The 22,645-nt window shown below is 44.0% G+C and overlaps 2 protein-coding genes across 13 annotated transcripts in view; one reads left to right on the plus strand and one right to left on the minus strand.

Moving 5' to 3' along the window:
* The window catches only part of LOC140409219 (histone-lysine N-methyltransferase NSD2-like), a 137,479-nt gene extending 133,256 nt beyond the window's left edge, over positions 1-4,223 (minus strand). Inside the window, exon 1 of one of the 5 annotated variants that reach the window (XM_072497500.1) lies at positions 4,073-4,223. The gene's annotated coding sequence lies outside the window, so the exon portion shown is untranslated. Of the gene's footprint in view, positions 1-2,753; positions 2,871-3,187; positions 3,345-3,532; positions 3,703-4,072 lie in introns of those variants that run through there. The other 4 variants (XM_072497497.1, XM_072497496.1, XM_072497501.1 and 1 more) reach the window with 4 other exon arrangements.
* The window catches only part of letm1 (leucine zipper-EF-hand containing transmembrane protein 1), a 162,951-nt gene continuing 144,426 nt past the window's right edge, over positions 4,121-22,645 (plus strand). For 7 of the 8 annotated variants that reach the window (XM_072497502.1, XM_072497505.1, XM_072497506.1 and 4 more), the window contains exons 1-3: positions 4,174-4,271; positions 14,867-14,924; positions 17,987-18,440. In XM_072497502.1, coding sequence (XP_072353603.1) covers positions 4,193-4,271; positions 14,867-14,924; positions 17,987-18,440 — 591 coding nt within the window. In that variant the 5' untranslated portion in view covers positions 4,174-4,192. Of the gene's footprint in view, positions 4,272-14,866; positions 14,925-17,986; positions 18,441-22,645 lie in introns of all 8 variants that reach the window. The other variant, XM_072497510.1, reaches the window with a different exon arrangement.

The raw sequence follows: 22,645 nt of genomic DNA on the forward strand, positions 1-22,645 counted from the left end.
AAAAACACCAGATAGAAGGAAGACTCACGGAGTGTGTCATGTGAATATGCTTAAAAGGTACTTTGAAAGGGAAGGAGAGACAAAGGAGGTTTTAATGATTCTAACTCAAAGTGACGAACCAAATCCAGATGACTGTGAATTTGACATACCTCAAATTAAATTGGAAAATGAGGATGTTCTTAAAAATTGGGATAAATTGTTGAGTTAGCTTCCAGAGGAAAAACGGACTGACCTGAAAAAGTATCATATGGGCAAGTTTGGAGATAAATCGGGATGTACTAAAATGGCTATACATGATGTAGATGTGGGAAATGCTGTTCCAATCAAACATCCAGATAGACTTAGCCCTTTAAAGTTGACACAGGTTAACAAAGAGATTGGGAGTATGCTTAAAAATGGCATAACTGAAGTGGGTTGCAGCCAATGGAGCTCACCCATAGTGATGGTACCTAAACCAAACGGTACGCAACGGTTGTGTGTGGACTATGGAAAGGTTAATGCAGTTACAAGAACGGACTTTTATCCTATCCCATGTTTGGTGGATGCATTGAGAAAGTGGGACAATCAGTTTACATTTCCAAATTGGATTTACTTAAAGGTTACTGGCAGGTACCTTTATCCGAAAGGCGAAGGAGATTTCAGCTTTTGTGACTCCAGATGGTATATACCAATTCAAAGTGATGCCATTTGGCGTGAAAAACGCCGCAGCCACATTTCAATGGTTAACTAACTAAGTCATTTCAGGATTACCCAATTGTGCGGTATACATTGACGATCTGTTAAGTTTCAGCCAGACATGGACATCTGATGGCATTATTTGATCGACTTCAGGAGGCGGTTTGGTGATCAACCGAGCCAAAAGTGAATTTGGAAAAGCCCAAGTCACTTTCCTTGGCCATGCAATCGGACAGGTTCGAATGGTCACACGGGATGTGAATCCAACAGTTATTGAGGAGTTTCCGATACCGTCAAGATGGAGGGAAATAATGTGATTTCTTGGCATGAGTGAAATTGATCGAACATTTGTGCAACAGTTCTGTAGCGTGATTGTTCCACTGATGGACTTGCTGAAGAAACGTCAAAAATTTCAATGGGCAGCGGAGTTTCAACAGGCATTTGGCTGCCTCAAAGCTGTGATAGCCAATGCTCATGTGTTGGAGAATTACAAGGGACTGTGATCCGATTGAACTAAAGTATCTGGCTTTAAAGAGAAATGCCGCGGCGGATCATGCAAGGACCTTCTTGACCAAAGAGACCGTCAATCGAGAAGGATTTTAGAACAAAAATGGACTATATTATTATATCTGTTTGCGTGGATTTTTTTTTTTTTAAACAAAAAAGTAGATTTACTGTGTGCATTTCTTAAAGGATCGTGAAAAGGTGAAAAATGAAGCCATCTTGAAGTTGATGGGGCTTTTTTTCTTGGGGGGGGGGGGGAAGAGGGTGTCATGTGAGAGTACCTTTAAGAAATTGGTGTTTACTACTGCAGTGATGTCAGAGTTGGTGGAGCTGGGCTGTCTGTCAGCTTTTTACTTTTGTTTTAGGCTGTTTGCTGCAGGGTGTGTTTTAGTTTTGTTTTCAGAGTTGGAGCTGAAGCCAAACCGAGCAGGTGTACTGTTGATCTCTCTGCCATGAAAAGTAGTGAATGTAAACCTAATGTGCTTCTGTTAAAAGGTGTTTCTTTTGTCTTCTGGACTTTGTTTGGGAAGTTATTAAGGATTACTTAGTGTTGTAGTGTTTGGGGGTTGTATTTGAATTGATGGTTGCTAAGATGTTCACTATGTTTTAAAAAGGTTAACTTGAGTTCATAGAATAAACATTGTTCTGCTTTGAAAAATACTTTTCCATTTCTGTTGTACCACACCTGTAGAGTGGGCCGTATGCCGATACCACAATCTCGTAAAAGTTGTGGGTCAGGTGAACTAAATGATACACTTTGGGGTTCTCTAAACCCTGGCCCATAACAAATGCATTTTATTCACAGAACCATAGCACCATTCTGAACATTGCACAGTAAACCAGTTGGTAGGAGGTAAATTAACAATCCAACTCCTTGATTCTTACGGGATCAGAAAACGTTTTAATTGAAAAAAAAACATTTATTAGTTGTACTGAAGCAAAAGAAGAAACGAGCACGGAACTATTTTGCCATGTTTCAACGACCAGGTCATGACAACTTCTCGGACTTGCAAATCGTGTCTGCAGTACTAACTGAAAAACAAAGTTTTTTTCCCCCTTTATCCTGCCCCCGCCCATTATCTTTAAAGCATGAGGGATTAACAATCTGCATCAAACACAAACAGTTGTGTTAAATCCACTCCATACCCTAAGCGCAACAAATACAACCGAAGTACTGCGTTGACAAAAATGGCCTTTTTGTCATTCCAATGGTCCATTCCCAGCCAGCAGGTCTCCTGCTGGATGCAGCACATCCTACCCTCGCACCGCCCCCCCCCCCCCCGGACAACCCCAACCAAAGAAATCCTGCCACATATTTACAAAATCTGCACTGGAGCTCAAGCAATCCGCGGGCGTTGAGTCCTTCGAAAATAAAAACACCTGTTGGGTGACTTAAATTAAATTTCAAACCACCTCGAAAAGGGACCAACGTGAAATTAAAAGACCAATCTTTAAAAAAATTTTTGAACAAACATGGCTGCCCTCCATACATCCAGCAGGCAAGGCGAGCAATGCAGATTCAGCCCCCCACAGCAGCTTCTTTGCAAAAAAAAACACACGACTGATGCGCTCACCGTGTTTGCAGAAATCGGAAATTATTAATCGCTCGTACGAATGCAATAATAGATAGCCGGTTCTTTTAAAATGGAATACATACGTAGGAGACCTGGCGAGGGGAGGCGAAGAGATTTTAAAAAAACAGGCTAAAATCTCGTTCCCTGTTCAAGAGGGCTGACTGACTGCTCAGCTTCCGATTGGACCAACTCGGGGCCTAATTCCCTCCAACTAAGTCGCCACCTCTTATTCAGCACCCCTTCCCTCTCTCCCCACCCAAGCTCTCGTCTCCCCCTCCCTTCAGGCCCTCTTATGCGGTTTTTACACCGCAACAACAACAAAAAATAGGAGTGGGGGGGGGTGGGGGGAGCAATGGGAAAGGCATGAGGTTCGAGGAGAGTTTTTTCCCCCTTTTTCGGAAATAAAAATGCACGTTTTATGAGAAGCGGCAAACCTGTTTATCCGTCCATCTCTCGGGGTGGAGGGAGGGGGCGGCCGGGCCCGATGAGGAGAAGGAGGGGGGGTGGTGGTGGTGGGGGGGTTACTGTACTTTGGGACGAGTACAGTAACTCTCTCCTTCACTCCCTCATCATCATCCACCTTCTTCTTCCACCAAGCCAATCAGCGCGAAAACTCTGCCTTCCCATTGGCTGCAGTCGGGACGGAGAGAGAGGGGGGGGGGGGCAGCGCGCGCGATGGACCGGGGAGGGGGGGGGGGGGGGGACGGGAGATTTTACGCGACCGTCGTTCCGTTCTTTAAAATAAAACCCCTCGAGTATTTTCAATCCCGGTTTCTCACCCGACGATCTGCTCCGACGCCCGTCTGATTGAGGTGTGTGTTTTTTTTAAAAGCCGAACGTTGGAAACGCGTGACGTCACAGCCTCGCAAGCATCATTCTTTTTTTGAAATGGAAAAGCTCTCCCCGCCGGAGAGCCGCGCGGGCGAAACAGCCTCACGCGCGCTTCTCCTCCTCCCCTCCCCCCACCCACCCCAACCGAACCTGATTTAAAAAGGCAAGTTCGCGCGCGCGCGCGCATGGGGCACACGTGACCGATGTTCGCAAACGCCGGTCCCGTTCCCGCCCCCGTTTCCGACGGGCGGACCAATGCGAAGCCGGGCCCGGGGGTGGGTGCTGTGTTGCTGGGCAGGATGACGCCGGAGCGTTGGGCTCTGTTTTATTTGATTGGTTGGCGGATTGCTCCTCCCCTTCCCCCGTCCCCCTGCCTTTGGCGGCGTCGCAGTGCAGAGGGCGGATGAGGAAATCTGACTGGTGTCTCCACTCACTCACACTGAGCTGGGAAGGAATATGGGTCCGTGCGAAAAGGGGCTGTGACTCACCCAAACGTGCAAAAGGGATCGTTGCTTCTTTCTTCTGCTTTACTCAATGGTTGTTCCCTCCGTACGGCTTTCACTCCCGACCTTTTCCCTTGTAGACGGCGGTCCATACCGATAACGAAAATGACCTTCATGTTGTTCACGAGCTGCCGGCCATCGTTGTGGAAGACGCCTAACGTAGTGTGTCGGGGGGTGAGGAAAGGTACGTGCCAGTTCTCCCGTGACGGAGGGAGAGGCCTTCCCGCGTCAATGCCGCTTGTGTTTTAATATTGCGACCAGCCATCGAAATCCCGACTGGTGTCGACGATTAATTTCCGATCAGTCATGTCCATTACGGGACGCTTTCCCGTGTCTGTCCAGGGAAGTAAAGCGACCAAAGCTGAGCGGAATCGTTGAAATTTGCAGTAGGCCTTTGCCGATGTCAAACACCAAATGTTAAGCGTTTTAAATGCTACCTCCTCTCCTCTTCCCCCCCCCCCCCCCCCCCCCGGCCGTATGCTTTGTTTTCCTTTTAGCCACAATGTAAACTGGGCCCAGGAACCTCGGTTTCCCTTTATTCCCCCCTCCCCCTCTCTCTCGCAAACTCGAGTGATTTGAAGGCGATCACTGTTGCTATGTTGTCAATGCCCTTTAAACTCCGCTGACTCTGCTGTCTTGACAGATCAAATGTTCCAGGCCGTTTCGATTTAATCCATACGTTTGGCGTGGGCCATTCCGTAAAGCAATTTATCTCCTGATCAGATTTCTTGTATATATTTTAAACTGTAGGTTTAGAGCAGATCGGTTTGCAGAAGTCAAGGAGAGGGGAGGGCGGTCGGTTTGCAGAAGTCGGGGGGTCGGGTTGCAGAAGTCGAGGGGCGGAGAGAGAGGGGGGTTTGAACGTCACATCGGCTGTAGAATTTGGCTGCCAATCTCCCAGTTAAATGGCTTGATTTCTCTATCCGAGGGAGAAGACGGCAGACGCTGGCAACCGGAAATAAATGAAAACAGAAAAGGATGGGAATGCCCAGGTCAGGCAGCATCTTTTTGGAACGAGAGGCAGACAACATTTAGAGTCGATGAGCTTTTGCCAGAACTGTAAAATGTTGGATTTAACAGGTTTTAAGCATGCATAGAGATGGGGAATTGAGATAAAAACAGAAAATGCTGGATAAACTCTGGCCAGTTCAGAGGAGATGAGTTTGTCTTCTCAACTGAGATTGAGCAGTTTCGACCTATACTCTCTAGAGTTTAGAAGAATGAGGGGAGATGAAATTGAGGTATATGAGATGATAAACTGTGTGGATAAAGTAGTTGTGGAGCAGATGCTTCCTCCTGCAGGGCATTCTAGAACGAGAGGTTATGCTCTCTGGATAAGGGTAACAAATTTAAAACGCAGACGAGGAGAAACTACATCTCCCAAGGGGTCGTGAATCTGTGGAATCCGAGTGAGGTGGTTTGCTGGGCCAGTGAGAAAATTTAAGGAGTTGGAGGACAGATTTTGTAATGGGTTGGAGGGCTATGTAGAACGGGTAGGATGGTGGAGAGGAGATCAGCCATGATTCTATTGAACGGTGGAGCAGACCCGAGAAGTTAAATTGTCTACTGCTTCTAGTTCTTATGTTCTAAGAAAGAACTATTCTGTCTAATTCCACCTTCCAGCTCTTCGTCTGTAGCCCTGTGAGTAACAGCACCTCCAGCACAAACCTGGTGTTCTTAATTAATAAGGGGATCAGGGATGATGGGGGAAAAGGCAGGAGAATGGGGATGAAGAACATATCATCCATGATCGAATGGCGGAGCAGTCTCGGAAAGTGCTAAATGACCTAATTCTGCTCCTATGTCTTATGGTCTTTTGTCTGGCAGAATCTGTGGGGAGAGAGGAACAGAGTTAATGTTTTGAGTCCCGAATCCATGTCTCTTCTACAGAAATGGGGTGGTTGTGGGAGGGAATTCAAATATTGCTGCCAAAGCTTAAAATTGCAAAACAACTATTTTGCGTATGTAGACACTGCTGCAGCCTTACCAAAAACTGGTATTTTTTTTTTTGGGGGGGGGGGGGGGGGGTTGAAGAAATTCACTTTTCTTAACTGATGCAGTTTGATGCTTCTAAAGGAACTGGTTAAATTTGAATTGGAAATTATGATCAATTATATTCTGTATTTGCATGTGTTGGGGTCATATAATGTTTTCCTCGGGGGTTGTAAAGGACTGAATGCACAAAGCTACTTTTACTGTGTTTCCTGGACCCTAGTTCATTGTGTGCAATTAACGCAAATACGTGGCACAATTTTAATTGGTTAAGCATTCATGGTTAATTGGTTTAATGATTCCCGTATCATATTACTTGCATGTACTGTGAAATAAATTTGGATCTTGCAGTAATTAGTAATGCTCTGCTTGTGATATTTTTGTAGACAACCATTTCTCAGTTTTCAAAATACAAATGACAAATTTCCTGTTCTTCAAATTATTATGTGTATAAAAATGTTTTAAATGGTTCGTTTTCAAGATGCTAAGGAGAACAAGCTGTTTTGTCCAAATCTTGTGGCTTTGATTTCAAACGAATACCACCATCACATGGCATGCACTTGGAATGTTATCTGAAACAATGATTGACATTTTCTTACCCTACTAACTCACCCAAGAACAGATAGACAAGCTAATGTTCATGTTGGTTCAGTTGTGGTGATCTCACAAAATCAGATCCCCGTACCTTAACTACATATCACACACAAATATTATGACTCTAAAATAGAGCTTCAACACCCAAAGCAGAGGTTGGATAGCAATGAGATGTGATCCCACATGGATCATATTAACAAAAACAGTCTGTTATGAAGAAGCTGATGAGGTAAAACAATTGGCAACCCATATGAATCCTACTGCTTTACCATTAAACAGTTTGTAAGATCTTATTAAAGAACTTCGCAAGCCCACTTATTCCGGAAACTAAAAAAGAATGAATCAGCAATAATGATTGACATAACAATAAAAACATGTTTCAACAACAGCTTACATTTATAAAGCGCCTACAGCAACATATAGGACTACATTCATAGGATATACAGATGTATGATACAGAAAGTGAACATTTGACCCAACTAGTCCAGGTCAGCTCCACTTGTCTTTTCCCATCTTCTCTTGTCTGAATCTACCCTTTATTCCTTCTCCCTCAAAGAGCTTATGCCATGATTTTACTGTGAGGAAGAGGGAGGAGGCAGGCCTCTGGTCTGCCTCTCCTCATGGGACATGAATCGAACCCAATGCTGTTGCCATATTCCAAAGCACACATCCGCAGTCTAGTTAACCAGCCCCAGTACACCTCTATCCTTTTTATAATATGGCAATCAGGCCATTTTGGAATGATCTTTCATGTAAGCCTACTTCTGACACTAATAAAGATTATTAAGTGTGAGTCTAACCAAGATTATACACCGTTTTAGCACAACGTCCCTACTTTCAAATTGCATCTTGCTCAAAATTAGTGCTTGGTGTGTATTTCTTTTTTAAAAAAAATTTTTATTCTCCTTTTTCACATTTTCTCCCACATTTACATCCATCAACAATAAACAATAATCAGCAAGATATGTCAGTTCCCATAATAACAACGATCCCACCAACCCCCAAACCTCAACCCGCATGTTTACATAAACAAATGACAAAAAGGAATCAGGGATTACCCGTAGTCACCCTTAATCTTACACAGCTCACCCCCTCCCCACCCCAGGTCTCCAGCTCATCCCGTCCACTGCCTCTTGTAAAACTCCTCCTCCCAACCTCTGTTCCTTCCCCCCCAACTTTCCACCCCGGCTAGACCACTCGGACCCTGTTCTGCCAGGCTCCGATGGCCGCAGCCCCTCCCCCACCTCACTCCCATTCACTGGCTGGCTTAAACCGGCCAGCGTGGAGGCCCCCGCCCGGGTCCCTTTCCCACTTGCCCGGCCCTAGGAAAGCCCAAAGATCCCCTTTTAGCACACAAACCCCGCATATCCACCTACACCCCAAAGAGCCCTCCTTTCGAATGAAAGTCCCGTCCCTTCCCTTGTCCAAATATATGCAACATTGGCTCCTTTAGTCTCTACACCCGCGCGCAGTGATACAAAAAAGAAGAAAATACAGTCCTGAGGTTACATCGGCACATGGCCATTCCTCGATTTGTCAGTTCTGCCACAGTCCTTCTGCTTTCGCAAACTCCTCCGCTGCTTCCGCCGTTCCAAAATAAAAGTCCCTGAGCTTGTAAGTCACCCTCCGCTTCGCTGGATATACAATGCCGCACCAGTACCTTGCTAATGTACAGTGCCCTCTTCACCCGGTTGAAGGCAGCCCGCCTCCTCGCCAGCTCCACCGTAAAGTCCTGGTATACACGTGTACCAGCTCCAGCCCACTGCACCACCCGCTTCTGCTTGGCCCAGCTCAGGACCTTCTTCACACTACCTACGGAAGCACAGAGTCACTGCCCTTGGCGGCTCACTTGCCTTTGGTACAGGCCTCCACGACCGATGAGCCCGATCCAGTTCATATTGGGAGGGGTCCTCCCCTCCCCCAGTAGTTTTGCCAGCATCGCGGCAAAATACTCAGTCGGCTTCGGTCCTTCAACTCCTTCGGGCAGCCCCACGACCCTCAAATTCTGTCGCCTGGATCTGTTTTCCAGATCTTCCATTTTTCCTCGCAGATTCTTGTTCGTGTCCATCACCTTCCACATCTCCTTCCCCATCGAGGCAAGTTGATCACCGTGCTGCAATACCGTCTCCTCCACTTCCTTCAGCGCCTCCCCTTGCTCTCGCACCTCCGCCACTGCGCTCGCCACCGCCGTCTTCACCGGGGAAACCGCCTCCTCCACCAGCACATTCAAAACCATCTCCTTCCTCACCGTCTCCATACATTTCTCAATCTGTGCCAACTGCTTTTGGAATTCCGCAGCCATCACCTTAGTTAGTTCTTCAGCCGTAAGCACTGCGGCCTCCCCTGGTGCTCCAGCCTCCATCTTCTTTGTTGACCCCGCGGTGACCTTTCCCCCCTCCAACGGACTTTCAGCCGCTTTTTTCCCGGCCGTTTTCTTTGGTGTTTTTTGACATCCTTCTTCTCCTTGCGCTATCTCCCGACTTTTACTGTCGTCGCTGGCCCTAGGACCGGGCGTTACTCCCCGACAATGCCGTTCTGCTCCAGGTATCTTTCGATACCGCCACAAGGTTCAAACCGAATACTGATCAAAGACTCGATACACCAGTTAGTTAGTTCAAAGTTAAATGCTTATTTATTTACACACACAGTTAAATATAATCATGCACAAACACTACAGACTAAACTATCACTACTGCTAAAGCCTATACTTAGCTTCGGGCGCCAACTCAGTCAGAGGAACAATGGCCGTTGTTCGGTTCTGAGGCTGCTGGGGTTGAAGTGTGAAGGGGAACAGCTAAGATCGTCTGTCTGTTAGCGTGCGTTGACCTTGGACTTACTTGTTCTGGTGCAGCTGTTGGGCAGGTCTCTCCTCAGTGAGAGCCGGAGCCAAGAGAGCGATTCTCTCTTGTGGGTTCTTTCTTATACCCAAAGGTGGCTTTGCGCGATTTTGGGCGGGCCTCGAACTTGGCCCCAATTAATTGGGCCGTTTCTCAATCGTTCCTATCGATTTCCTCCAATAAAGGGGTGGGTACCCTGATGGCTGGGCGTGTCCTAGGTGGCCATTGGCCTGCTTTGTTCTAGTCTCCTCTGACCGGGGTGTCTGCCTTGGTATTGTTTACTTAAATGTTACCCTTTTGTCCCTGGAGATGGCTCATTAGTAAGGTAATGGCTTTGCAGTTTTGGTTTTGTCTGGGAGCTGCGGCTCCAATCGACAGACAAACCCTGCACCTGCTTTCTTTCTCAGTATTGTCCATTTTCCCTGCAATCTTTGCAAAGTGCCCATTTTGTAATCGGGAAGTGGCCATCCCAGGTGGCTACACTTGGACAGGCTAGGAGAGTGAGCAAACAACTGGCAGATGGAATGCAATGTGGGAAAGTGTGAGGTTATGCACATTGGTAGGAAGAATAGACTTTTTAAAATGGGGAAAGGCTTCGGAAATCTGAAGCATAAAGGGACTTGGGAGTCCTCGTTCAGAATTCTCTTGAGGTTAACATGCAGGTTCAGTTGGTGTTAGGAAGGCAAATGCAATGTTAGAATTCATGTCCAGAGGGCTAGAATACAAAAGCAAGGAAATGCTGAGAGGCTGTATAAGACTCTGATCAGACCCCACTTGGAATATTGTGAGCAGTTTTGGGCCCAGTATCATGTGCTGGCCTTGGAAGGGGGTCCAGAGGAGGTTCATGAGAATAGTCCCGGGAATGAAGGGCTTGTCATATGAGAGGTGTTTAAGGTCTCTGTGTCTGTACTCTATGCAGTTTACATAGATGAGGGGGGTCCTCATTTAAACTAAGTAAGAGGCCTCGGTGGAGTGGACATGGAGAAGATGTTTCCACCTGGAGGAACCTCAACCTGAGGGCACAGCCTCCGTTTGAAGGGACAATCGTTTAAAACTGAGGAATGTTTTCAGCCAGAGGGTGGTGAATCTGTGGAAATCATTACCAGAGAAGGCTGTGGAGGCCAAGTCACTGAGTGTCTTTAGATAGGTTCTTGATTAATAAAGTGATCAAGGGTTACGGGGAGAAGACACGGGGATGAGAAACATATCAGCCATGATCGAATGGTGGAGCAGACCCGATGGGCTGAATGGCCTAATTCTGCTCCTATATCTTACGGTCTTGACGCAAAATGATATACCCATATGCATTTATCCGCATGCAACTCTTTTCCCCACTCCCTCCCCTCGAGCCTGTGTGGCAGATCCAGTGACCAGCAATTGCATCATTCTAGTTTGAAGGAAGTGGACATAAATTGCTGCTTTGCAAACATTAAAACGTATATTTTGTGAACTGGCACTATAAAAACAATCCAAGAACTTTGATTACTAAAAAGTCTAACTGTGTGCACTTCATGGGAGGAAACTTGCTTACCCATATATGATTTGGTATTCCAAGTGATTCCATTCCCACATATGTAATTAACTAATAATGTCCTCAGGGCAGCTCGTAATGAGCAATAAATATCACCTTGACAGCATTGCCCAGACCCAAGAAAAGCAGCATCCTCAGCATGTGGGTGTTGTAGTCGGCCACAATACCATGTGTGAGACTGAAGTCAAATGTGACTAGTATCTTTGCTTGAAGGACATTAATGAATCAAGTGGGTTCTACAACAATCCAGTAGCTTTTGTGGTTGTGTTTTTTTCCATAGTGTAATGTCTGACGTTTCCACACATTTACTGAATTCAATTTCATCACTAGTCATGGATGTAAATTCTCAATCTCAAGGTTGTTAGTCCAGTACTCTAACCACTTAGCTACCATACCTGCTTCTGGACCTTTTCTGTGATTGTTTAAATATCCATACGGAATAATATTTTAAAAGAATTTATGTATTTTTCAAGACTATCAAGACTATTGAGACATTTTTTTAAAACGGCAGACGTGTTGTTTGTATGGTGAAATGACTCATAAGGAAGCTTTTATGAGATCACAGTGATATTTCCACTATGGATAATGAAGCATCAGATTTAACCTCATTTTTAGTTTAAACTTGATCTGGATGTTCAACAATCCAACATTAAGTTATGTAAGATTACTAAATTTATCCATCTGATAAGTTAGCTGTTAATATATTTTATCTACTTGAGTTGTTATTAGAATGTACTTGCTGAATAGATTTAAGTATTATGGCAAAAAGGAAAAATCTCTGAAGCTACGATAAAAGAATGATACTGAATAGGAGAGGACCATAAAAAATAATAATCTTTGATTGTCACAAGTAGGCTTACATTAACACTGCAATAAAGTTTTATTGTGGAAAGCCCCTAGTCACCACATTTCAGCGCCTGTTTGGGTACACTGAGGGAGAATTCACAATGTCCAAATTACATAACAGCACGTCTTTCAGGACTTGTGGGAGGAAACCAGAGCACCTGGAGAAAACCCACCCAGAAAAGGGGAGAACGTGCAGACTCCGCACAGATGTTGACCCAAGCCGGGAATTGAACGTGGAACTCTGGTGCTGTGAAGCAACTGTGCTACAGTGCTGCCTAATGTTGCAGAACTCTTGAGTTAATGTCAATCCAAATCATTGCTGTTAATGTTTTCACAGGAATATTTGCTAGTTTCTTAACCCGTTGAAGGATTTGGATCAAACCAAATATCAATTGTTAATATTCCTTTATCCCTTAGTGGGGCAATAGAATGGCATTGCATGAATGCAACACCATCTCTTTCTATCTCCACTGCACCCCATACCACCAGGAGGTGGCCACTATCATTACAAAAAAAAAGGTCAAACTAAAAATCAACACCTAGAGTATTATATAATGATCTGGTTTACATTGTTAATTTACTGGTAACTGGAGATCTTCAAATTAATAAATAGGGACCACAAGCTCATGCTCCAAATTCACCTTGGTGACTTCTAGGGCTTAGAATTGTAGCAGGCAATGAAAAGCAACCCTTGTTGGTAATCCTACGTGTCCTGTACCTGGGTAAATAGTTTTCATTGAGTCCAGGATCAGACCCGCCAGTAGGTCATCTGATTTTACATAGGAACAGGATAGGCCATTCAGCCCTTCGAGTCTGTCCCACCATTTAATGAGATCATGGCTCATCTGTGGTCCAATACTATATACCAGCCAATTGGCCCGCATCCCTTGATATTGTTGCTAAACAGAAATCTACCTATCTCAGATTTAAAATTAACAACTGTTCCAGCTTCAACTGCTGTCTATTGGACAGTGAAGAAATATTTCCTAACATCTCTCCTGAACTGTCTGACCCTAATTTTTAGACTGTGGCCCCCAGTTTTAGAATCTCCAACCAGTGGAAATATAGTTTACCTTTATCTACCCTGTCTTTCCCTGTTAATATCTTAGACTTTGATCAGATCATCCCAGAACCTGAATTCCAGTTAAAACAACCTAACTTGTGTCATTTCTCCTTGTAATTTAATCCCTGTAGTCCAGGTGTCATTTTTGAAAACCTATGTTGCACTTATCCTTTCTAAAGTTTGGTGCCCAGAGCTGCTCACTGTACTCCCAAGTGAGGTCGAACCAGGGATTTGTATAGCTACAGCATCTCTTCTGTGACTTTATACTTAAACCCTTTAGCATTCCATTAGCCTTTTTGATTATTTTCTGCACTTAGTGGCATTTTAAAGATGTTTGCACCTGAACCCCCAAGACTCTTTGGACCTCCACTGTACTTAGCCTCTTCCCATTTTCTTGCCCTTCTGTGCACTGTATCATCAAAGATGAGGAACATATGGTAAATGATCCACAAGTTAAGGCACAGTCATTTCAGATGGGGAAGAGACTGGTGGTTCTTGCTCTGCATATGAAAGTAGCCCACAGATTTTGGTGCCAAGCTCCAAATGGTACCACTCACCCCAAGTCTCAAGTAGTAGGTTAATCTAACATGTGCTCCGTAACCTGGTCTTTTTTCAGTTTATGTTTTGAGACTTGTGGGAATTGGAATATTAATTCACAACTGGAAGTAGACAGAATTTTAAAAAGATCAAGTATTTTGTGTGGATAGTGAAACAGAAAAACAATCCTTAGCGCAGAATAATGTACATTATTTTACTGAAAATGGAAGTTTTTCACCATTGTATTGAAAACAGTAAGTTCCTGAAGGTGTTTATAATCTGTGGCCATTAACAACAAGTGAAGTTGCACCATTTGCTTGATCTTGATACTAACTCTTAATTTATGTTTTTTCACATTAGCAGCAACTTATTCCCACTCCCCCCTCCCCAATGGCCAAATCACCACTTGCAACAGTGGGGAGCACTGTTGCTGTTGCGTCACAGTTCCAGGGTCCCAGGTTCGATTCCCGGCTTGATCACTGTCTGAGTGGAGTCTGCACATTCTCCCTGTGTCTGCGTGGGTTTCGTCTGGGTACTCCGGTTTCTTCCCACCAGTCCCGAAAGACGTGCTGTTAGGTCATTTGGACATTCTGACTTTTCCCTCCGTGTACCCGAACAGAAACACATTTATAGACAAAGTCAAAGATGCTCCGTTTGGACCTGCAAAGACTTGAATTCAAAGTATCGTCTTGCATTTTTGACTTTGTCTATATACATATATGTTTCTGGAACCTACCTCTTCATTCACCTGAGGAAGGAGCTGTGCTCCGAAAGCTAGTGATTCGAAACAAGCCTGTTGGACTTTAACCTGGTGTTGTAAGACTTCTTATTGAAAAATTATGCTGAGAGTTTTAGAAGTTTATCTCACCTGTAGATGACACTGCTCTTTATCATATACATATTTTATAAATAAGTTGGGGGGTGCAAATTAGGATGCCACCACCTGATGTTCGTCTAATTGTCTCTACTCATTCCACCTTTAATTAAACATGAGAGTTTTGTGTTTTAATTTATAATTGCTTTCATATCCAGGCAAGATTTATTTCCTCAACACTCCCTATTTTGTGCACATGAATGTTTACATCACTTTCTTCAGGTGTAGATGCTGTTATTTAAAAAAAGGATAAAAATAAACATAAATACAGAATTGTGTTGGGAAGAAAGGAAGACGTCTAAATATTTTGTAATCTAAAATTACTACTGTTCTTTTACTTGGTAGCTAACTTTATTGCCTAATGTTGTAATCATTTGGTGAATTAATTTCCTGTTTATTTGAAAAAATATTTTTCTGCTGTCCCTACACAAATTAACTACCTGTGTTGAACCAAGGAAAATATTTATGCCTTAGTAATGATTCATTTGCTATTTCCCTGTTCTAGGTGGTGTTGGTGAAATTGCCTGTCTTAAGTGTATTGCACTAAGGTTGACAAGCCACAGGTAAAAAAATTATTTATTGTCAAGGTATCATGGTGTTTTTCTCAAATGAGTTCACTCATTAAAGGTGCGAGAGTGTAAAGCGAAAAGGTCACTGATAGGAGTAGTCTATAGGCCACCAAATAGTAACAGGATGGTAGGGCAGGCAATAAGCAAAGAAATAACGGATGCATGTAGAAATGGTACAGCGGTTATCATGGGAGATTTTAATCTGCATATCGATTGGTTTAACCAGGTTGGTAAAGGCAGCCTTGAGGAGGAGTTTATAGAATGTGCCCGGGATAATTTCCTGGAACAGTATGTAATGGAACCTACAAGGGAACAAGCGGTCCTAGATCTGGTCCTGTGCAATGAGGCAGGATTGATTAATGATCTCATAGTTTGGGATCCTCTTGGAAGGAGCGACCACAATATGGTGGAATTTAAAATACAGTTGGAGGATGACAAGGTAAAATCAAACACTAATGTTTTGTGCTTAAACAAAGGCAATTACAATGGGATGAGAGAAGAACTAGCTAAGGTAGACTGGGAGCAAAGACTTCATAGTGAAGCAGTTGAGGAACAGTGGAGAACCTTCCGAGCGATCTTTCACCGTGTTCAGAAAAGGTTCATACCGACAAAAAAGAAAGACGGTAGAAGGGGGAAAAATCGACCGTGGATATCCAAGGAGGTGAGGGAGAGTATCAAATTGAAGGAAAAAACATACAAAGTGGCAAAAATTAGTGGGAGACTAGAGGACTGGGAAGTCTTTAGGGGACAACAGAAAGCTACTAAAAAAGCTTTAAAGAAGAGTAAGGTAGACTATGAAAGTAAACTGGCTCAGAACATAAAAGCAGATAGTAAAAGCTTCTACAAATGTATAAGACAAAAAAGAGTGGCTAAGCTAAATATTGGTCCTTTGGAAGATGAGAAGGGAGATTTAATAATAGGAGACGGGGAAATGGCTGAGGAGCTGAACAGGTTTTTTGGGTCAGTCTTCATAGTGGAGGACACAAATAACATGCCAGTGACTGATGGAAATAAAGATATGATAGGTGAGGACCTTGAGATGATTGTAATCACTAAGGAGGCAGTATTGGGCAAGCTAATGGGGCTAAAGGTAGACGAGTCTCCTGGCCCTGATGGGATGCATCCCAGAGTGTTAAAAGAGATGGCTAGGGAAATTGTAAACGCACTAGTGATAATTTATCAAAATTCCCTAGACTCTGGGGTGGTCCCAGAGGATTGGAAAGTAGCAAACGTGACACCACTGTTTAAAAAAGGAGGTCGGCAGAAAACGGGTAATTATAGGTCGGTAAGCTTAACTTCGGTTGTAGGGAAAATGCTGTAATCTATCATTAAGGAGGAAATAGCGGGGCACCTGGAGGGAAATTGTCCCATTGGGCAGACGCAGCATGGGTTCACAAAGGGTAGGTCGTGTCTGACTAATTTGGTAGAATTTTTTGAGGCCGTTACCAGTGCAGTAGATAACGGGGAGCCAATGGATGTGGTATATCTGGATTTCCAGAAAGCTTTTGACAAGGTGCCACACAAAAGGTTGCTGCATAAACTAAAGATGCATGGCATTGAGGGTAAAGTGGTAGCATGGGTAGAGGATTGGTTAACTAACAGAAAGCAGAGAGTGGGGATAAATGGGTGTTTCTCTGGTTGGCAACCTGTAACTAGTGGGGTCCCTCGAGGATCAGTATTGGGCCCGCAGTTGTTCACAATTTACGTAGACGATTTGGAGTTGGGGACCAAGTGCAATGTGTCAAAGTTTGCAGACGACACTCAGATGAGCGGTAAAGCAAAAAGTACGGAGGATACCGGAAGTCTGCAGAAGGATTTAGATAGGTTAGGTGAATGGGCTAGGGTCTGGCAGATGGAATTCAATGTTGCCAAGTGTGAGGCTATCCATTTTGGAGGAATAACAGCAGAATGGATTATTATTTAAACGGTAAGATGTTAAAACACGCTGCTATGCAGAGGGACCTGGGTGTGCTGGTGCACGAGTTGCAAAAAGTTGGTGTGCAGGTGTAACAGGTGATTAAAAAGGCTAATCGAGTTTTGTCCTTCATTGCTAGAGGGATGGAGTTCAAGACTAGTGAGGTTATGCTGCAATTGTATAGGGTGTTGGTGAGGCCGCATCTGGAGTATTGTGTTCAGTTTTGGTCTCCTTACCTGAGAAAGGACATATTGGCACTGGAGGGAGTGCAGAGGAGATTCACTAGGTTGATCCCAGAGTTGAGGGGATTAGATTATGACGAGAGGTTGAGTAGACTGGGACTGTACTCATTGGAGTTTAGAAGGATGCGGGGGGATCTTATTGAGACATATAAAATTATGAAGGGAATAGATAGGATAGATGCGGGCAGGTTGTTTCCACTGGTCAGGGAAAGCAGAACAAGGGGACATAGCCTCAAAATAAGGGGAGGTAGATTTAGGACGGAGTGTAGGAGGAACTTCTTCACCCAAAGGGTTGTGAATCTCTGGAATTCCTTGCCCAGTGAAGCAGTTGAGGCTCCTTCTTTAAACGTTTTTAAGAAAAAGATAGATGCCTTTCTAAAGAATAAAGGGATTCGGGGATATGGTGTACGGGCCGGAGAGTGGAGCTGAGTCCACAAAGATCAGCCATGATCTCATTAAATGGCGGAGCAGGCTCGAGGGGCCAGATGGCCTACTCCTGTTCCTAATTCTTATGTTTTCCAAGTTAGCCTTTGTTGATTTCCCCAACACTCTTAGCACAGCTACTCATGCGGCTGCTCTGTTAACTGAAATATTAACTGGACGCGGGCCAATTCTCTGTAATTTGATGGTGTTAGTTAGTGATTTGGTAATGGAATTGTTCTTTGGGTTGAGATATTAAGTGTTGTAAATTAAATAAATCAGTTTCGCTGCTGCTGAAAACAAGGATCCCTCCATCTCCCATTTCAAATATATGTCCAATTTGTCCTCAGTCTTTCCACATTATTGGCCTCTTAGACAGTCTGTTCCAGTTCCATATATTCACTACCCTAGAAAATAGTTTACATTTAAATTTTCGTTAAATTGTTCTCAACAATTTGTCCTTTCTGTCCAATTTGCAGAAATGTTTTGGTCAGAAATTGCAGCACGATATCTACAAGCAGCAGTCCTTTGCACGTAAGAGATCCTTGTAATAACTGGACAAAAGGGCCAAAACGTTTGTGCTGTGGTGTGGTGGGTGCTCCTCTGCCATGCCCTTCTACCAACATGAGTTTTATTGGAACCAGATATGTTTCAGTAAGATGGTGGCATTCTACGCATCACCGATATGATGACTCCAAAGTAGAAAAATCTCTAAAGTCTCTAAAGGACAAGAATAAGCGACTGGAGGAAGGAGGTCCTGTGTATAGTCCTATAGAACCTGAAGTTCGCAGGTCTTTGGGTCAGAAGATTGTAGATGAAGTAAAACACTATTATCATGGCTTCAGGTTGTTGTGGATCGACACAAAGATAGCAGGAAGGATGCTTTGGCGAATCCTGAACGGATATGATCTATCAAGAAGAGAGCACAGACAGGTATGTGTGCAATCGGTCATTTGTGTACAATCTTCTAATTCTCAGTGAACATTCTAAACTGAAGTTCCACATTCTGGCATGCAATTCAAGTTAATCATCAATTTGAAACGTCTTGGTAAGCTCCAGTGGAATTAGTGTAACATAGATTGATTATTTCCTCATTTGTTCACTAACCTCATGCAAGTAAAATAACTCTATCCTACATTGGAGGGAGGAAAAACTGCAAAATGCTGGCCCTTTAATAACTTTTCCCAGTCCTCCCTCTCAAATGTAAATTCTGTTAAATGTAAATACATTTGCTGTAAATTCTCATCAGATTTCTTCTATTTATAGTTCAAGTCTGCAAAGGTTTCGTGGTTTTATTAATTTCATTTTCAGTAGCATCTCACTGTGACCTTTTTGGATGAATACCAGCTGCTACTTTAGAAGGCGTATGTAAAATGCTGCGTTGCCTTTCATTGGCCAATACTAACAACAGCTATTACAAGTTTCTTAACGTTTTGGTTTCTTTTTTTTTTTAAACTGAGCTGTAACTCGTCTGAACTCCAGTCTGGTGTCACCCTGTTTGCCTGAATCATTGACTTGTCCTTGCATAATTTTATAATTTCTATTGGTGCAGTCTATGATGGGTTAATATTTAATTAGCAGATTCACAAACCACAGGGCAGCTTGCTCAAACCATGACATATACTATCAGTGAGGCATTGGTCACAGCTTTCTTTCCATCTCTCCCTTTCTGCTTCCTTCCTCCACTTTCCCTCCTCCCCCACCCTCACACCAACGTCCTCAGAGGGATTTTTGTTTTTGAAGACTTCTTTCATTTGGTGTTCTTGGTAGCTGCACTAGAATGATCGATCAGCTTTAACACAATGTTGATTGTACTATAGGAATAGGTCCCAGTGCAATTCCATTCCTGACTTGGGACTTGTATAGAATCGTACAGCACAGAGGGAAACCATCAGCCTGCCATGTCTATGCCTACTCTTTGTAAGACCTATCCAATTACTCCCAATTCTTACTCTTTCCATGTAGCCCTCATTTCCGCCCCCCCATAAGTATTTATCGAGGTACTTAGAATGTTGATTCTCTGTATGTTTTGCTAAGGTTAAAACATCACAGTTGTACAGCCAGTATTTATTGCCTATCCCTAATTTCCCTCGAGAAGGCAGTGGTGAGCTACCTTCTTGAACCACTGCAGTCCATGTGGTGTGTTGGTGCACCCACAGAGTTGTTGGGGAGTTCCAGGATTTTGACCACCCTATGCCCATGAGAAGGTGGGTACTGAGCTGCTGCCTTGAACCGCTGCAGTCCATGCTGTGCATGTATACCCACCGTGCTAGTACGGAGTAAAAACACAATGCTGGAAAAACTCAGCAGGTCTGGCAGCATATGTGGAGAGAGAAACATAGTTAACATTTTGAGTCCAGTATAATGACTCTTCGGATCATGGAAGACATATGGAAGACATTTTAAAGATTGTACAGCTGTTGTCACTGTTAATCAGTGGTGGAGGGAGTGCATGTTGAAGGTGGTGGATGGGATGCCAGTCAAGCGGGCTCCTTTGGCCTGGATGGTCTCAAGCTTCTTGAGTGCTAGTGGAGCTGCACTCATCCAAACAAGTGGACAGTGTTTCATCGTACACCTGATTTGTGACCTCATTAACACTACACCCCTGTATGCTTCACCTGATGCCGGTGCTTATGTAGTTACATTGTGTACCATCTGTTGCCGTATTATATATCTTTTATTTCCTTTTCATTTCATGTACTTAGTGATCTGTTGAGCTGCTCGCAGAAAAATACTTTTCACTGTACCTCGGTACATGTGACAATAAAATCCAATCCAATCCTCTGGCCTGATCTTGTAGCCAGTATTTTGTGGCTGTTCCCGTTCAATTTGTAATAAATGATAACTCCTGGGATGTTGATAGAGGGGGACCCACAAGGTACTGCCATTGAATATCGTGGGGCAATGGTGAAATTCTCTCTTGTTGGAGATGGTTTATTTCTTTGCACTTGTGTGGCATGAATGTTACTTGTCACTTATCAGCCGTATCCTGAATGTTGCTCAGGTTTTGCTGCATATGGGCACGCACCTTGTGATGGAGGCACTCCTGACTATATCACCGTAACTGTGCTGTGGCTCGGTAAAAATCCTCCTATCAGCACTGAGAGTACCTGATGGACTCCAGTGGTTCAAGGAGGGTCACCACAGTCTTCAGGGCAATTAGGAGTGAGTGACAAATGCTTGCCTTGTCAACGATGTCCACAATCCATAAAAGAGTAAAATAAAAACTCAGCAGCTGCCACAATTTCAAAGAAACTTTGGAATAGGAATAGGAGTATGCCCTTCAGCCCCTCAAGCCTATTCTGGCATTCATTTGAAATAATTAGTGATTAACACTGAATCTATTTATCCATCTGTGACCCATGTCTTTTCGTACTTTTGGTGAACACCCATCAATCTCAGTTTTACAATCGTAGTTGATATCGCATCTGTCGCTGTTTCGAAAACATTTTTTAAATTTCTGCTGGCCCTTCGTTTCTGGAAGTTTTCGAAGAAGCTCACCTTTCAGGAGTAGAATTAATGTTTTGGACTATATCCACCTTCCTGGACTCCCCAAACAAAACAAATAGTTTCCCCTCTATCTACTGTCTATCTACCCTATCTATTCCCTGAATAACTTGAAAACTGTGATCAAATCATCCTTCAACTGTCTAAAATCAAGGAGTTACAACCATGGCTTGTGTTATCTGTATTTGTAATTTTTTTTAAACATAAATTTAGAGTACCCAATTAATTTTTTCCAATTAAGGGACAATTTAGAGTGGCCAATTCACCTAGCCTGCACATCTTTGGGTTGTGGGGGGAGGGCGAAACCCACGCAAACATGGGGAGAATGTGCAAACTCCACACTGACAGTGACCCAGAGCCGGGATCGAACCTGGGACCTCAGCCACCGTGCTGCCCCTCTATTTGTAATTTAACCTTGGAGTCCAGGTAGCATTCTGGTAAATCTGCCCTGCACTCTCCAGTATTGCTCTCAGTAATCCAAGTCCATCTCTGGCTTTGAATAAACTCGGTTTGTTCTCACCCGAACGACCTGAGGTTGAGGGGTTACAAAATTCTGAGGGGTACAGACAGAGTGGATAGTCAGAGGCTTTTTCCCAAGGTAGAGGGGTCAATTACTAGAGGGCATATGTTTAAGGTGCGACGGACAAGATTTAGAGGAGATGTACGAGGCAGGTTTTTTTACACAGAGGATAGTGGGTGCCTGGAACTCGCTGCCGGAGGAGGTGGTGGCAGCAGGGACGATAGTGACATTTAAGGGGCATCTTGACAAATACATGAATAGATTAGATTAGAACGTACAGTGCAGAAGGAGGCCATTCGGCCCATCGAGTCTGCAACGACCCACTTAAGCCCTCACTTCCACCCTATCCCTCTAACCCAATAACCCTCCTAACCTTTTGGACACCAAGGGCAATTTAGCATGGCCAATCCACCTAACCTGCACGTCTTTGGATTGTGGGAGGAAACCGGAGAACCCAGAGGAAACCCATGCAGACACGGGGCGAACGTGCAGACTCCACATGACCCAGCGGGGAATTGAACCTGGGATGGGATGGGAATAGAGGGATACGGACCCAGGAAGTGTAGAAGATTTTAGTTGAGACGGGCAGCATGGTTGGCGCAGGCTTGGAGGGCCGAAGGGCCTGTTCCCGTGCTGTACTTTTCTTTGTTCTTCTTTGTTCTTTGTATAGCTGTCACAACTTCTATCTGCTCTTAATGGAAATTGGCCCAGGGGTGTAGTTTGGGGCATTGGTGTAGTCATTTGAAATAGTTTATTTGGACTACCTCAGGGTGGCGCAGTGGTTAGCACTGCTGTCTCACGGCGCTGAGGACCGTGGTGCGATCCCGGTCCCGAGTGACTGTCTGAGTGGAGTTTGCACGTTCTTCCCGTGTCTGCATGGGTCTCACCCCCACAACCCAAAGATGTGCTGGTCAGGTAGATTGGCCCTTAATTGGAAAAAAATAATTGGATACTCTCAATTCATTTTTAAAAAATAGTTGGACTACCTCGTTCAGCCACATGTGTGACTGTGACGACAGACCATTAGCTCATGACAGAGGAGGTGAATACAGCTTGTAAAAGGTTTTTTTTTTTTAATTTTATCCTTCAAGAGTGGATTGGTCAGTTGATA

Source organism: Scyliorhinus torazame, chromosome 3, assembly GCF_047496885.1.
Source record: "Scyliorhinus torazame isolate Kashiwa2021f chromosome 3, sScyTor2.1, whole genome shotgun sequence".
In the NCBI taxonomy this organism is placed as follows: Eukaryota; Metazoa; Chordata; class Chondrichthyes; order Carcharhiniformes; family Scyliorhinidae; genus Scyliorhinus; species Scyliorhinus torazame.